The following is a 14,931-nucleotide window of genomic DNA, read 5'->3' on the forward strand; positions in this document are numbered from 1 at the left end:
TTGATTATCCAGGTTTTAAAATGTCACATGGGTTTAGGAAACAAGGCAGCAACACAACTATGCATTTGTTGTGTGTGAACTGAACAGGGGCACAGTGACCAATCACCAGACTTTAAAAGAAGTGATGTGATTGGTCAGTGATGATAATACCTATCAGTTACTTATATGGTGATGTGTGGACTAAACTACTAGCGGCAAAGTTTGTACTTTAGGCAATGACACATGTTTAATAGGCCATGAAAACTGAAATTTGAACGTGTCATTGAGAAATGGGTGTTATTTAACTAAACTGTAAGAACTGAAATCTGGGCATATCACAGAATATAAAAATTGTGCAAAATGAGGATTGCTCCCATATTTGATCAGTGACTAAATATAAACTGGCTATTTAATAAATGCCAAAAGTATGTTATTATATGAATTAGAGATAAGTAGTATGGATTATTAATATTACTAGAGGTTTCCTGCCATTATAGAATATAGTTAGAAAGAAAAAAATCTGCTTAATTTTCTACAATACTAGGCATAATATGGGTGCTGTGGAGTGGTATAAACACCAGATCATGGAAGCACACACCCTGAGTTCTCAGGTAACAATTATGAATAGCCTGACTATTAAACAATACTTACAATAATAATAAAACCTTTTAAACTAGTTGCTTCTACTGAGAACTGTCAGAAAACTGTCACATTTTTAATTCCACTTTTTAGGGGTGTACCACATTAAACAAGCAACTCTCAAGACTATGCTTGACGTGATTGAGCAGTAAATTTCACATTTTCTGTTAAAAAAAGGAAATATGTGTTTTCTGCCAAATACTTACACCCAAGAGTTTCCTCAAAATTGTTTGGGGATTGCTGAGTACATGAGTTTGGTTTTCAACATGTTTTTTTTTTCCCCACCAGTGGAATCCTTCAGATTTTTTAGAAAACACACACAGGCACAGAGTTAGGATGTGCAAGTGGAAGATGAGAGAGCAGCAATTTGGGAAAGGGAAAATCTTACCTATGCATTTAGAGTACCTTTTAAAAAGTTTTAGGCACATTTCTATAGCTGTTAGTTGTTTTCAAACAGCATAAAATTTCTCCTCTGTAACTAAAAGCACATATTTTCCGAATTCAAGTTCTATATATTTTCTAATAAAAATCAGATTCTATAACAACACAAAGCCTTTAAATTACCTTGGTAAAATTCCTGATTAGGAACTCAGATGAAGAAATGGCACCTCCTGGTGAGCGCTTTGATGGAAAGCTTTTCTCATTTACAAACTTGTTGAATCAATAACTTTTCTGACCATCACTTGTTTACTCTGGAAACAAACCAGCCATTGCTACATGACTGCTTATGGTAATACTGACATGACCACCTATAAAAGTCTTGATCACAAACCCACATACTGAGCAGGCTCTGATCTTTAGTATAACAACAGAGACAAATACACAACCTGGATGCATTTTCACTGTCTCTCATTTACTGTGATTTCAACAATAGTTAAACAAACAATATAACCTTTAGCAATCAAGAAAACTCATTTCACAGAATTCTTGGTTAACAAAAGGTTTTACATCATAGTGGGAAAGAATATCCCCTGTGAGGGCTCTTAAAAACCTTCCATCTCTAGTGTACTCAACCCAGAAAATTTTACCAAAGAAATTAAGAATTCCAAAGTTGTTGGGGAAAACTCTAGTCACTCTGCTTTTGTCTTACAGCAGTATTTGATTTAGATAACTATAGTGTCAATGGATTTTTCTCTCCAATTTTCTATGGATCGTCAAGGTATTTAATAACTTTGGAATACTCTTAAGAATTATTATTATCATAAACCTGGATTCATTTACCAGCAGCTCTTATGTGCAAGGCATATAATATCTTACATATTTTTCAAAATTATCCTTTTTTAGCCTCATTGTAATGTTGCCAGGTAGGTGGGATTATCGACACTTTACAAATAAGGACATGCAAATTCACAGTTTTAAACTGTTAATGTGTGACAGACAGATTCATGATCAGGGAAGTCTGGTTTCATCACCCAGGGACTTTATACTTTGTTATACATGTCTTATAACTCAAGGGGCACCATAAACATCATGGTCTATGTATAATGGTGTTTGAGGAGATCAAAAATATAACCGCAGATTATTTCTAGAATAGTAAAAAAAGAAATGAAAATATTTTAGTGTAGAGGTGTTTGGACAGAGCTTCATTGGATAGTGGAGGAAGGATGTTCTAAACACTTGTTTTCAGTTGATGAAAACATAAAGAAAAGTTTGAAGAAATTAAGCCAAAGACAATGTGGACCAGAAGCGCTGATGAAGGAGAGGTCATCAGAAGCATCCTAGCGAAGGGCTGGGTTTTGGGATTTGACTCAAAGTATAATAGGATGCAAGTGGGAGGTTTTCCAAAAGGGATTGCAGTAATAAAAAATGATCTTTTACACAGATGAGACAAATTCTTTCAAAACCTAAATTTGACTGTGCCACCCATAGCCAAAATCTTAAAAGACTTCTCAGTAGCTCCAAGATAATGTCTTAACAATTTTTAAATGACATTCAAAGTACCAACATTTTCTCTAACATTCCCTGTTGTTACTTCATCTATGCTTCATACATCCTGAACTCCTCACAGATTCCAGGACACACCATTCTGTTTTATGCATCTACATATGGGCACATGCTATTTCTTGCTTCTCTGTCTAAAAAAAAAAAAAAAAGTGAATTTCACCTAAACTTTCAAGAGCCTCTTAAAGCATTTTCTCCCCTGAAAAAATCCATCATGATAATAGTTGTTAAACAGTGAATGTCCATATTTTACATCTTATCCCCCACAAAGATTGTCTCAATGTTCAAGACCTAAGAATATTGCAAAAATACTAGAGACACTTCCATTAAAGTTATGAGCAAATCAAAGATGTTAGCTCTATTAGCCAGGGTCACAGAAGGAATCAGATGGCACACCCAAATTAAGATTATTTGAAAAAGATTCAATGGAGAAACTATGGACCAAAAAATGGGCAGGATATAAAGAGACCAGAAAGAGTAGTAAACTAACCGCACTGAAACAAATAACAAGGGAGGAAAAAGCTCCGAGAACCAGGAATGAGACTGTCACCTGCTGAGGGTTGATGAGGGCAATGTTGGCTTTTTGGTTGCAGGATTCTTCCAGCAAAATGATGGCACCATAGGAAGGAAACTAAAGAAATAAATATCTGACCTGGGTCTACTCCCTCTTCCCCATATCTTGCCAGGACTTATCATCTATAGAGCATAGAGACCACTGACTTGTCCATCTAGGGGCAGAGGACAGAGTGGAGAAGGGTAAAAAATGAATCTGGAGAGCCAAATGAAGGATAACAAGCATATCCACTTTTAACACTGTCACGGCATGTAGTATTAGAAATATAAGCCAATAAAATTAGCCAAGGCAAATAGTAAAAGGTATAAAAACTGGAAAGGAGAAGTGCAATTCATTGAAAATAATATATGTGTATACTTACAAAACTCAAAATGAGTCATGAAAATATTTCATTAAAAAATCAGTTGACTGAATTAAAAAATATACAAAAATCACTAGCCTTCCTGCTATCCAATATAATGGAAAAGGGGTCTGATTTAAAATAGAATGAGATGTAATAACTAGGAATAAGCTTTTTAACTGTTCAATATTCACATGAAGAAAAATGTAAAGCATAATTGGAATACACAAAAGGAGAGAAATAATGGCAAGATATATTCTATTCTTCATATCATAAGGATGTCACCAGTTTAGGGATGATGTCAAACTATTTTATTTTCCCAAAAAGTATTATCAGTCCCTCTTGAGTCCTACTTTCTACTGCATAGGCACCTCCCTTACTGATATCAACATCCGGGTACACACCATGTTAGTTACTTGCACTGTTAGAAGGTTATTCAGGTTTTTAAGACCTTGTTCTGCTCACATTAAAGTTTTAATTAGTTATTGGATTAAAAGCTCTCTTTCTCTCTCTGCAAACGGGAAAACAGTGACTCTAGCAGTAGAAGGAGGAGAGGAGGAGGAGGAAGCCGTGGCTTCTCTGATGTGCCCTGTTCTTCTTTCTCCTGGAGGCAATTTCCATGATATTGAGAAAGAGAGAAAGAGAGAAAAGAGACAGATCAATCTTTATTTAAACCAACACAATATTTTAAGGCAATTATCCTCCAACTAAAAATAAGTAAATATAAAAAAAACTGCAATGGTGACCATTAGTAGTCATTATCTATCTAAGGGTCACTGTCTACTCAGTTAGTAGTAGAACTTTTCCAGATGCTTCTCTTAGGGGACGTACAAGCTTGGTAGAACTGGCTGGTGTGAAATGTATTTTCAAATAGTTCCCCAGGGCATTGATGAACTCTTCCAAGACTCAAGACCTGGCCACTATTTCGTGCTGCACCCCACCTGGGTGTATGGGCACACACATTCCTTTGAGATGCTTGCCTCTTCACCATGTCGGTGACAATCCCTGATAAAACCAGAGCCTATGGTCACATTTTCCCTCCCTTGTCCCCGAACGCTGGCACTTCAAGCCCATCCAGGAGCCACCTCCCATATTTCTCAGCAACTGTGACCTTAAGCAGAGAGGGAGGTCCCGGCACACACGGTGGCTTGCTGTCCCCCACTCGGCCATGCTCAGGTTATACTGTCTGCTAAGTAGGCAGCCAATTAAAAAATGAAATGCTCATCTAGCTGGCACTTTCAGCAAGTACTTTAGGAGTACTTCTCTTGGAATTTTCTTCACTTCAGGAAAAGTAAACACTTCTCACAGATCAATGAGCAGCTCCTTGGCTAATGCCCAAAGTGATCACTTCCTGTCTTTCAGTCCTTTTAGTAACAAATGGTTGGGGCAGGGTGGGGGTGAGAGCGGTGCTTGTGGTGAACCAGGTTTTCTCAGCAGATCCTGTTAGGAAGTTCTGGCTGAAATGCAGTGATTTTTTTCTCAAGTTAGAAACTGGAAGTCTCTTAGAATCTCTTCTTTTCAGCTTAGTCATTAGCCATTTATTTCATGAAAATAAGATTCTTATTAATCTCATATATATTGCAAATGGTTAAAATCTCTATGGGGCAAAATGAGGTTCCACCTACATTTGACAAATACCATTTCTAGAAATTATACTATAGATAAACTTGTAAATATGAAAAGTAATTATTCATTATAGATCATAAGAGCAAGAGACTAGAAACAACCAAAGTGTCTTTAGATAAATAATGGTATGTCCATATAATGGAATAAGGGCTAAATATTATTTTAAATATTTTAATTTTTCCATTATTTGTAAGCAGATTAATGATTTGTTTTTTAAGCAAGTATTCAGGAAATCTTGACTTTGCAGTTAATGCTGTGATATTCCAGACCATATTAAAGAGTGGGACATAGCTTTGTATATGTGGAAATGGAATGATCTTAATACATTTTTAGGTAAAAAGACAAAGGTAAGGTAAAGGATAATTAGAGTATGTGTTTCTATTTGAGGAAAAAAATGTATATGTTTATAGATGATACGTTAATAGGTGTGTGTATGTGTGTGTATAAGGTTGATGCAGTTATCCCTATTTTACAAATAAGAAAACCAAAACTTGAGAACATCGCAAATTCCCATCACGGAACCGGGTGTGGCATCACAGGCACTTTCCAATACAACATTCTTAACCCTTGACTAACCTTTATCAGGGTGGAGTTGCTTATTCCTTTGTACATCATCCAATTATAAATGCCCCTGTTTAGAGTACATCACACGATATGCAGCAGTGTGTGTGTATTGCTCTCCCCGGTCCTGAGTGTGGGCCTCATGAGGGCAGGTGCTCTGCAGAGCCGTCTCTGTATCCCTGATGCTTTTGTGTGGCACACTCAAGAAGAGCACTTCAGAAAGGAATGAAGGGCAGTGACACGTCTTCATATGTAAGTGACGAGGAGAGCTCTATTAAGTGCCTAGAGTAAGGCAACTTCAAGTTTTTTTTTTTTTTTCTTTTTAACAATAGTAATACTAATAGGATGCCTTCTGGTATCTGAGGACTGTGTGAAAGTTTAGCTAAATGGGCTAAATATGATTACCAAGACTCAAACCTGCATAGCAAATTTAACTTAGTGAACATGTATCAGTATCAGTTATGTGCTGTTAACAAAAAGAACCATTTGTTTTCACGATCATACTTTAAAGTCCCCGATGCACAGAATGTCAGTGTTCCTTATTAAATGGTCTGAAAGGTCAGGCCAGTAAACTTTTGCTGATTTGCAGGTCGCCCCTCCAAAGATTCAGTGGGCCAGATATCTGTTCATGTGGACATCACCACCACTCCAGGAACCGGAGAGCATAAAGTCACTGTAAAAGGTATATTTTGGTTTCAGGTAGATCAAACAGCCTATAAGAATTTAACCTCTCAAAAAATAATTATATCCAAAATGTTTTTTTCTGGAAACCCTGTTTTTTAAAATCGATATTAAATTATTTTAGGGCATGCTTAGAATACCTTTATGAATCTGAAACTTTTTATTTTAAACAAAGAAATTAATAGCATAGATATTTAACCTATATTACTTGAAAAGTCTAAATGGTTTAAATACATTGATGATTACATTTTAGAACTGTATGACTATGTTCTCTATGGTTGAGGCTGTGGTTGCCTCCAACTTACCAATGACATTTTAGATGTTAACTCAGTACATTCTTACTATCCACATAATCTACCTACTTTTTCTATGTGATTTCCAACAACTGATTTGATTTTTTTTAATGGGTGGTCGAATCAATTGGCTTTATATTATAAAAATGAAATCTGAATTCAGGGGTCATTTTGAAGATGTAATTTAATGATTAATACTTTGCTCAATAGAACCATGTTCTATTTTTATATTATCATGGACAGTCACTTTAAATAGTATCTATTTTAATCAAAACCATGGCCTTCTAATATATTTCAAGTTTCACTACCTAAAATTTCACTACCTAAACTAACACTGTTATGGTATATAATAGATTATATATGGTATTAATAAGCATACAGATAAGTGGGCATGACTATATATGCTAGTGTTGTTAAACATTTTTCAAAAAATATTTTGCTGATGTATACCAAATGCCAGAAGTTTTATGAACCTCCTGAATTAGCAAATTTAATTATAAGACACCTCCTTAAGGATACCATCACCATCATCAAAGAATGAACAAAGACGTATGTATAAGAATATTCACTTAAGTATTATTTATGGTGCCTGAAATTAGGAAACTGCCATAATATGCAACAAGTGATTTGTTGAATGTTGAATGAAATCTACACATAATTAAATATTTTCTGTTGGAAAATATATAATGAATTACAGTGCTATCCATGATGGACTTAAAAAAATGAAACTATTTTTAAGACTGCAATACATTATGATCCTATTCTATATATAAAGATTGAAAGCATCACACCAAAATATTACGTCATTTCTTCTGAGTGATAAAATTATAGATTTTTCTTTTAATCTATTTTCTGTATGTTTTCTAAATATTTCATGAGCATATCATAATTTTAATATGAAAAGCATAATGTTTTCACCTAAACAAGAGTCATAACTTTTCAGTAATAACAATTGTCATTTTAATTACAGCTTTTTGCCATCCCAACACCACATGGCTTAGAGCTGAAAGCCCTATCAAGCATGCAGTCCAGAGAGAAAATTATTTTTCCTAGTCCTCATCAGTGGGGTTAGGGTGTTATTAAATGCAAATCACAGCTTCATACATCATTTTTAGAAATAAATATCCACTTTAAAGATCAAAGGAAAAGCCTAGGATTCCACACATGGGTTTGCTAACACTTTATATTCCTTTCCTTTTCCTTCTGTTTTTTAGTGATTGCTATTAATGACTTAAACTGGCAGACCATGGCAATGTTCCGCCCCTTTGTGGAAGTCTGTATGCTGGGACCCAACCTCGGAGACAAGAAGAGAAAACAAGGCACAAAAACAAAAAGCAACACATGGTCACCAAAGTATAATGAAACATTTCAGTTGTAAGTTACAACCCAGCTCCATTTTTCAACCAGGCAATAGGCATCGTATAGCTACACTTCTGAGGGACTCGCAGAGTAGGAATGGCCCTGGGCTTTGCCAAGGAGAGTAAAACCTATAGGTTTAAGGATTCCTGTTCACCACTGATCCAAGGCAAATGAAGAAAACTGTAATAGGAGGGCTTTGCTCTCATGGAAGTCACACTCTAGATATTAAGAAAATTTGATAAACAAAATCATAAACAAATAAAAAGCTGTCATATGATAGTTAATACCAAGCATGGTATTAAAACAGTGTGATTGGGTGGTCTGTTGGCTGCTAAGGTGAGGTGTTCAGGGAAGCCTCTCTGACTGTTAAATAGGAACCTGAGAAAATAATGGGGCTAGTTGTAGCCAGGTTATTACACCACTGCAACTAAAGGAGAAGAGCTGTTACTAAAATTGGGACTGTGAAAACTTCATATGTAATCACTCACTTACTAGGAAAGTGACCTTCTGTGGAGACAAACAGCTTACTTGAGGAGCCTCACAGGCAAGAAGCCAAAGAAATAAAGTCTGCCCTCACTCGCAGCATTATCTCTGACTCCAGTGATGCTCTCTTTTGGCTAAACCCCACTGGAAGCCAGAGCACAGAGAAACTCAGTGGGTGCAGTCCTTTCAGGTCAGCATCCTCCTGCAAAGTACAAGGAGAAGAATGCAGAGTTGATCCAGGTGGAGCAAATGGAAGTTATCTGGCACTGAATGAAATCAAGGATGACTCCTAGTTTTTGGCATAAGCAGTTGGGTAGATATTCACTTGCTGAGATGGGAGAGTAGGGACAGGCCATGAGGAAAGCAAAGATTTTCTTTTAAATCTATTAATTTGGAGATGGGTATTGTACATCCAAGAGGACATATCAAATGTATGGTTAGATATAAATTGAGAATTATCTGTATATAGATGTAATTAATTCTACAAATCTAGATGAGCTGACCTAGGGACAGATAAGAAGCCGAGGGGAAGGGAACATAAGTCAAAGCCCTAGGGACTTTCACACACACACACACACACACACACACACACACACACACACACACACACACGCGCGCGCGCGCGCAAAGGACAGATAAGAAGCCGAGGGGAAGGGAACATAAGTCAAAGCCCTAGGGACTTTCACACACACACACACACACACACACACACACACACACACACACACACACACACACACACACACACACACACACACACACACACACACACACACACACACACACACACACACACACACACACACACACACACACCCCACATGCATGCATGCACACTTACCAAGCTTCCCTTACTGCTTTTGTTCTTTGTTATTTCGCATTCTTGGTTTCCCAGAGACCTTTCAGCACTGTTTTCTGAATAATTAACTCTTAGCACTCATTAAAACTTAACTATCCTACTACATCTATTAAAAGGGTTCTAATAATGCCTGCTAACAAACCAGCTCACAAGAGTCCACCTATCTACTCCTCCAAATTACACAAAAACTTTGATCCACTTAAAAAGTCTTCCAAAAGGTTCTAGAAATACCTGAATAATGCAAAATTCAGATATAATGCAATGAGCTACCAAGACCACAATTCTGGGGAAAAGGCAGCATTTTGACTCATTTTAATTCACAAGAAGTCCCAGAGCCTGTCATATTTTGCCCTTCTATTCTTCACCCCCCAGGATTCCATTTTCCTGAGTGTCATTTCAGGCTGTCTCTAAAATAAGTACACAGGTTAGTTGTCCATGTCTCCTGGAAGCGAAAGTCTGACTTGGCAAAATATTTGATCAGAAAAAAGTCACTTAGAAAAGGAAGGAATCTGGAAGCATGTACCACTGAGGAATAGAAGTATGTTCATTAGAAAGTCAGGACTATCTGAGGAGGAATTAAAATAAGGGACGGGGGGATTGTCCTCGGCATTTCACCACTCAGCCTTCTTCATTAGGTTCAGTTCTGCATTGACAGGCTGTCTTGGGTCGTTATTAGAAGAGGCCGGCCTCAGCCCCAATCTTGACAGGTCTAACAGTTGCCATATGTAAAAACTGGCATTGAAGCGCCAGGCACTGCTGGAACTGATTTACTCTGGAGATTTGTATCCAATTTAGCATGTTATGAACAGTGCTTGATAGTCTGAGCAGTGTATTTCCCTGAGAAAAGGCTCCTACATATAATAGCTTATCCAGGAGTCTGAGGTAGAGAAAGGAATTGGTAATAATGGATGTTGAAACAATGGCACAGAAACTCTTCCAAAAGGTATCCCTCCCCCCAGTCTAGCTTCCATGACCCTTAGTAACCCCTCCTACCCCTATATCACTGGGGAGACCTTGCCTGCAATGATTAATGACAACATAATATTTTAATTCCAGTTTCTAGTAATATCCTTAACATCAGGGAGCAGTCAAGCATTTTTAGATTGATTTCCCATTTCTATCTAGGAAAAGAAGGAGTTTTTAAGTTAGATTGCTGAGTAATAGCAATGTAAATACATTCTAAGGAAAATGTAAAGAATGTTTGCAGAGTTAAAATGCAATGATACTTTATTTGCCAATACAACATTCTAAACAATGTATAAAATTTTCCACAGTCTATTAGAACCATATCGATCCCTATTTGAAAATGCTCAAAATCCCTGTTTTTAATCCACACAGCACTCTGAGTAAAGAAAACCGCCCAGGAGCCTATGAACTCCACCTTTCGGTTAAAGATTACTGCTTTGCCAGAGAAGATCGAATTATTGGAATGACAGTAATTCAGCTCCAGAATATAGCCGAAAAGGGGAGCCACGGGGCATGGTATCCCCTTTTGAAAAATGTCTCTATGGATGAAACCGGTTTGACTATCCTTAGAATCCTCTCTCAGAGGACCAGTGACGATGTGGCTAAAGAATTTGTAAGACTTAAATCTGAAACAAGATATGCTGAAGAGAGTGCTTGAAACAATACCACACCCCAAAATAGCATCTCTGAGAATTCACAAACTGTTTGACTACTGCATGCATGTGCAAATACAGGGGAATGTTTATTTCACTACATTTCAGTGTTTGCCAGTGCTCAAGTACAATGTCTACAAGGTATGTGGGGAAACTGCAGAACTTTTATACTAATTCTGGTCTTTGAGAAATAAATGTTCCATGAAGTGCCAAAATCATGATGTTCAGTGAAATATCCAGAGTATCTTTTAAAATGTTTATTTCATTACCAATTTCTCATCCATTAAACATACTAAAACACAGTCTTTTGAGTTTGTCCATTAGTTATCCTTGCTATGTTGGTTTATATATCTGGTAGATATGAAAGCATTTGTTACTCAAATTCTGTTTTATTTAGACTTACCTCATAATAGATGTCTTACAAATACCCTTTTCTACCATGACTAGACATGCAGTTACTTCTAGAAAGCATTTGTAATTTTATAGTTGCAGATATATTGTGATGATTTTTGCATACAAAATAAAATAGAAAAGGTGGGAAATATTTTATGCTGACCAGTTTCCAGCCTTTCTGAAATATCACTGTGAAGAAATGCTCTTAAAGCAAACTTATGCAAAGCAATGCTAAATAGTTTGTTAACATGTTTGATATATCAACAAAACTTTGTTCCTTAAAACTGCCAAGGTCACATCACATTTGTTTAAAAAAAAAAAAAAAGGTAAGTTGAAGCATTTGCCATCTAGCATTGTCTTGGCTTTAACAAATTTCATTCTTTAGAAAATCATAGGATTACTGGTTTAGAAGTACGATGGAAGGGTTTTTTCTTAAAATTACCTATGATAATTAACTATACTGTTAGTGTTTTCCTTCTGACAGTTATGACTAACTCCTTCTTTACTGAGTGCTATAATCAGTTAAATGTTTCCTTTTTAGAAATATTCAACAATTTGTACTAAATGCAGCATTATTATATATTGCACTGGAGAAAAAAAGTCATGTCTTCAGCTATTTAGTGAAAAATGCAAAATGAAGTCTGAACAAATTGCTTACAGTTTTGTAATTTATGTTATTTATAAGCCCAAGATGCATACAATGCAATAGGAAAACAACTTATTACAGCTCAGTAGACAAAAATATAACTAGGTTGGATTTTGAATATGAAATTGTTTATAAATATTTGCACTTTCTCTATTTTTATGGTTTGACTTTTTAGAGTCTGCACCTAAATAGTTGGCTGTAGAACAGTACTTTGTAATTGTAACTTATGGTCATAACTGTTAGTGGGCAACATATACCTGCAGAATAAAGACCCTGTTAACAGTGACTGCTTTGTGAACAAGCTGGTCCAATATGTTAAGAACAAGTGATAAGTATCATGATTCCCAGAACCATGCTGTTACTGGGTATGAAACCACAGACAGCAAGATCCACTAATTTATGTTAAATTGATAGGCAAGTGCTTTGTTAATAATGTCTTCAAATGCATAGTACAATGCAATCCTCTGGCATATGCATTAATAAATGAATATATATTAAGCACATGTAATACTTCATTGTATCTTCTGCCTTTTTATTTCATATATGCAACATCATTTCATTATTTAGGAATAAGAAATCCAGATTCTTTTTACTGGATAGAACACTCTTCACAATGTTTAGTTCTAGTATCTCATGAGAATTTGAGGGGAAAAAAATTCCAATTCTGTTCCTGGAAAAAGTTGCACTTAACAAAATAATGAGCCTGAAAATAGGGAAAAACTGTTGTATCTACCTGTCTGCATGTCTCTGAATACTGTTAAGCTATGAAAAAAATTCAACATTCAAGATATAGACAAGCAACACCATTAAATAAAACTGTACATAACAAAAGGTATCATTATTTTATTGAAGAATTCATTCAAGATTTAAAACAATTTTACAGAACATTGACTTGAGAAGCACATTAATGTCATAAAGCACAACATCATTGAATAAATAGCAGTTTGGGTGTGCGTTGATCACACAAAAAATTATGACCTAAGTATATTTCCAGTTTTTGTTTAATTGGATCTATTCATTCTGTCTTTGTGTATGTGTACAATATGTATCAAACACTAATGGTGATGGTGTGAATTGTGTCTATATATTAATATCATAAAGTACCAGTACTAATTTTGAGATGGTTAGAAATTCTACAGTCTTTGTTGTTTCTCCCAAGATATAAGTATTTGTTGTCTCTGGCACAAAGCCTGTAGTGTTTACATAACCAAATTAGTCACTCTGAAGTTTACAGCAACCTCTACCAACTATAGGCTTCATTAAAGTGTGAAGCAATTTATTTATTTTAGATAAAATGCACAAAGTTTGACTTTTCATCTACGGATGAAACTTACGGTAGATGTTCTCAAAGAAACACATGAAAATCAAATTTTGCTAAAAGGAAGTGTTTAAAACCACAGTGAAACATTTATTATTTAAAGGGGTTTTCATGAATTATTCGGAGAAGGCACTCCAGTACTCTTGCCTGGAAAATCCCATGGACGGAGGAGCCTGGTAGGCTGCAGTCCATGGGGTCGCTAAGAGTTGGACACAACTGAGCAACTTCACTTTCACTTCACTTTCATGCACTGGAGAAGGAAATGGCAACCCACTCCAGTGTTCTTGTCTGGAGAATCCCAGGGGCAGGGGAGCCTGGTGGGCTGCCGTCTATGGGGTCGCACAGAGTCAGACACGACTGAAGTGACTTAGCAGCAGCAGCAGCATGAATTATTATTTAAGGTAAGCAATCAGATGTCCTTATAACAGCCTGCTCTAATTCATATATTTCTAGGATAATTTATATATTGAATTTCGCTTAAAGGAGGTACATTTATGAAAGACAATCCTAGCTTAACATTTTGTATTTGATCTTTTAAAAAAATATTTGAAATGAAATTTATTTAATTTCTCTTATATAAAGATATGGCTACACTAAGCACTTTTTTTTTTTTGGTTTTATTTTATTTATTTTTTTTATTAGTTGGAGGCTAATTACTTCACAACATTTCAGTGGGTTTTGTCATACATTGATATGAATCAGCCATAGATTTACGACTAATATAGTAGCTTCAATCTCATACTCAATGAAAGGTAATCATAATTATGCAGGACTCAGAGAATAACCCTGGTTAGAAGTCTGATTCCCCTGTTACCATTTGGCAGAATATGGGCATGCAGAGGGAAGCGACTGCCTTTCCTGACATTTGCTGTGTTTAAAAGCACTCTAGTCCCTTGTTTGAAACAGCTGGTTCCTTGCTCACTCAGTCCCAGCCCTCCACAAATGAGTAATCTCTCTTGTTCAGGCATCTGGTATTTGTTTTTCAAAGTAAAATACTAGGGTATATGACTTGATGGAGACTAAGCTCCAATTTGTGAATATCATACGATACTTATTTTAAAATATATATTTTTCACATAGCAATTTTGAAGTCAGGATTCATTTTATAGTCATTGTCATGCTATAGATTAATGAGTGTTTTTCCCCCTTTTTAAATAGTAAATAATGGTTCGTCTTGCAATGAAAAACTTCTTATAGGCAAATGTAGAAATAATAGTAGTTATTTTCTTTTTAACAAATCATATATATTTTAATCTGCATACACTAAAATTACTATGTCAAGAAGCAACAATTAGAACTGGACATGGAACAAAGAACTGGTTCCAGTTTGGGAAAGCAGTACATCAAGGCTGTATATTGTCACCCTGCTTATTAAACTTATATGCAGAGTACATCATGCAAAATGCCAGGCTGGATTAAGCACAAGCTGGAATCAAGATTTCTGGGAGAAGTATGAATAACCTCAGATATGCAGATGACACCACCCTTATGGGTGAAAGCGAAGAGGAACTAAAGAGCCTATTGATGACAGTAAAAGAGAAGAGTGAAAAAGTTGGCTTAAAACTGAACGTTCAGAAAACTGAGATCATGGCATCAGTCCCATCACTTCATGGCAAATAG

The 14,931-nt window shown here is 36.0% G+C and overlaps 1 protein-coding gene across 5 annotated transcripts in view; it reads left to right on the forward strand.

Moving 5' to 3' along the window:
• The window catches only part of UNC13C (unc-13 homolog C), a 647,876-nt gene extending 635,375 nt beyond the window's left edge, over nt 1–12,501 (forward strand). For all 5 annotated transcript variants that reach the window (XM_043920107.1, XM_043920110.1, XM_043920109.1 and 2 more), the window contains 3 exons: nt 6,250–6,342; nt 7,849–8,008; nt 10,674–12,501. In XM_043920107.1, coding sequence (XP_043776042.1) covers nt 6,250–6,342; nt 7,849–8,008; nt 10,674–10,959 — 539 coding nt within the window. In that variant the 3' untranslated portion in view covers nt 10,960–12,501. The remainder of the gene's footprint in view (nt 1–6,249; nt 6,343–7,848; nt 8,009–10,673) is intronic.
• The last annotated feature ends 2,430 nt before the right edge of the window (nt 12,502–14,931 follow it).

Source organism: Cervus elaphus, chromosome 12, assembly GCF_910594005.1.
Source record: "Cervus elaphus chromosome 12, mCerEla1.1, whole genome shotgun sequence".
In the NCBI taxonomy this organism is placed as follows: Eukaryota; Metazoa; Chordata; class Mammalia; order Artiodactyla; family Cervidae; genus Cervus; species Cervus elaphus.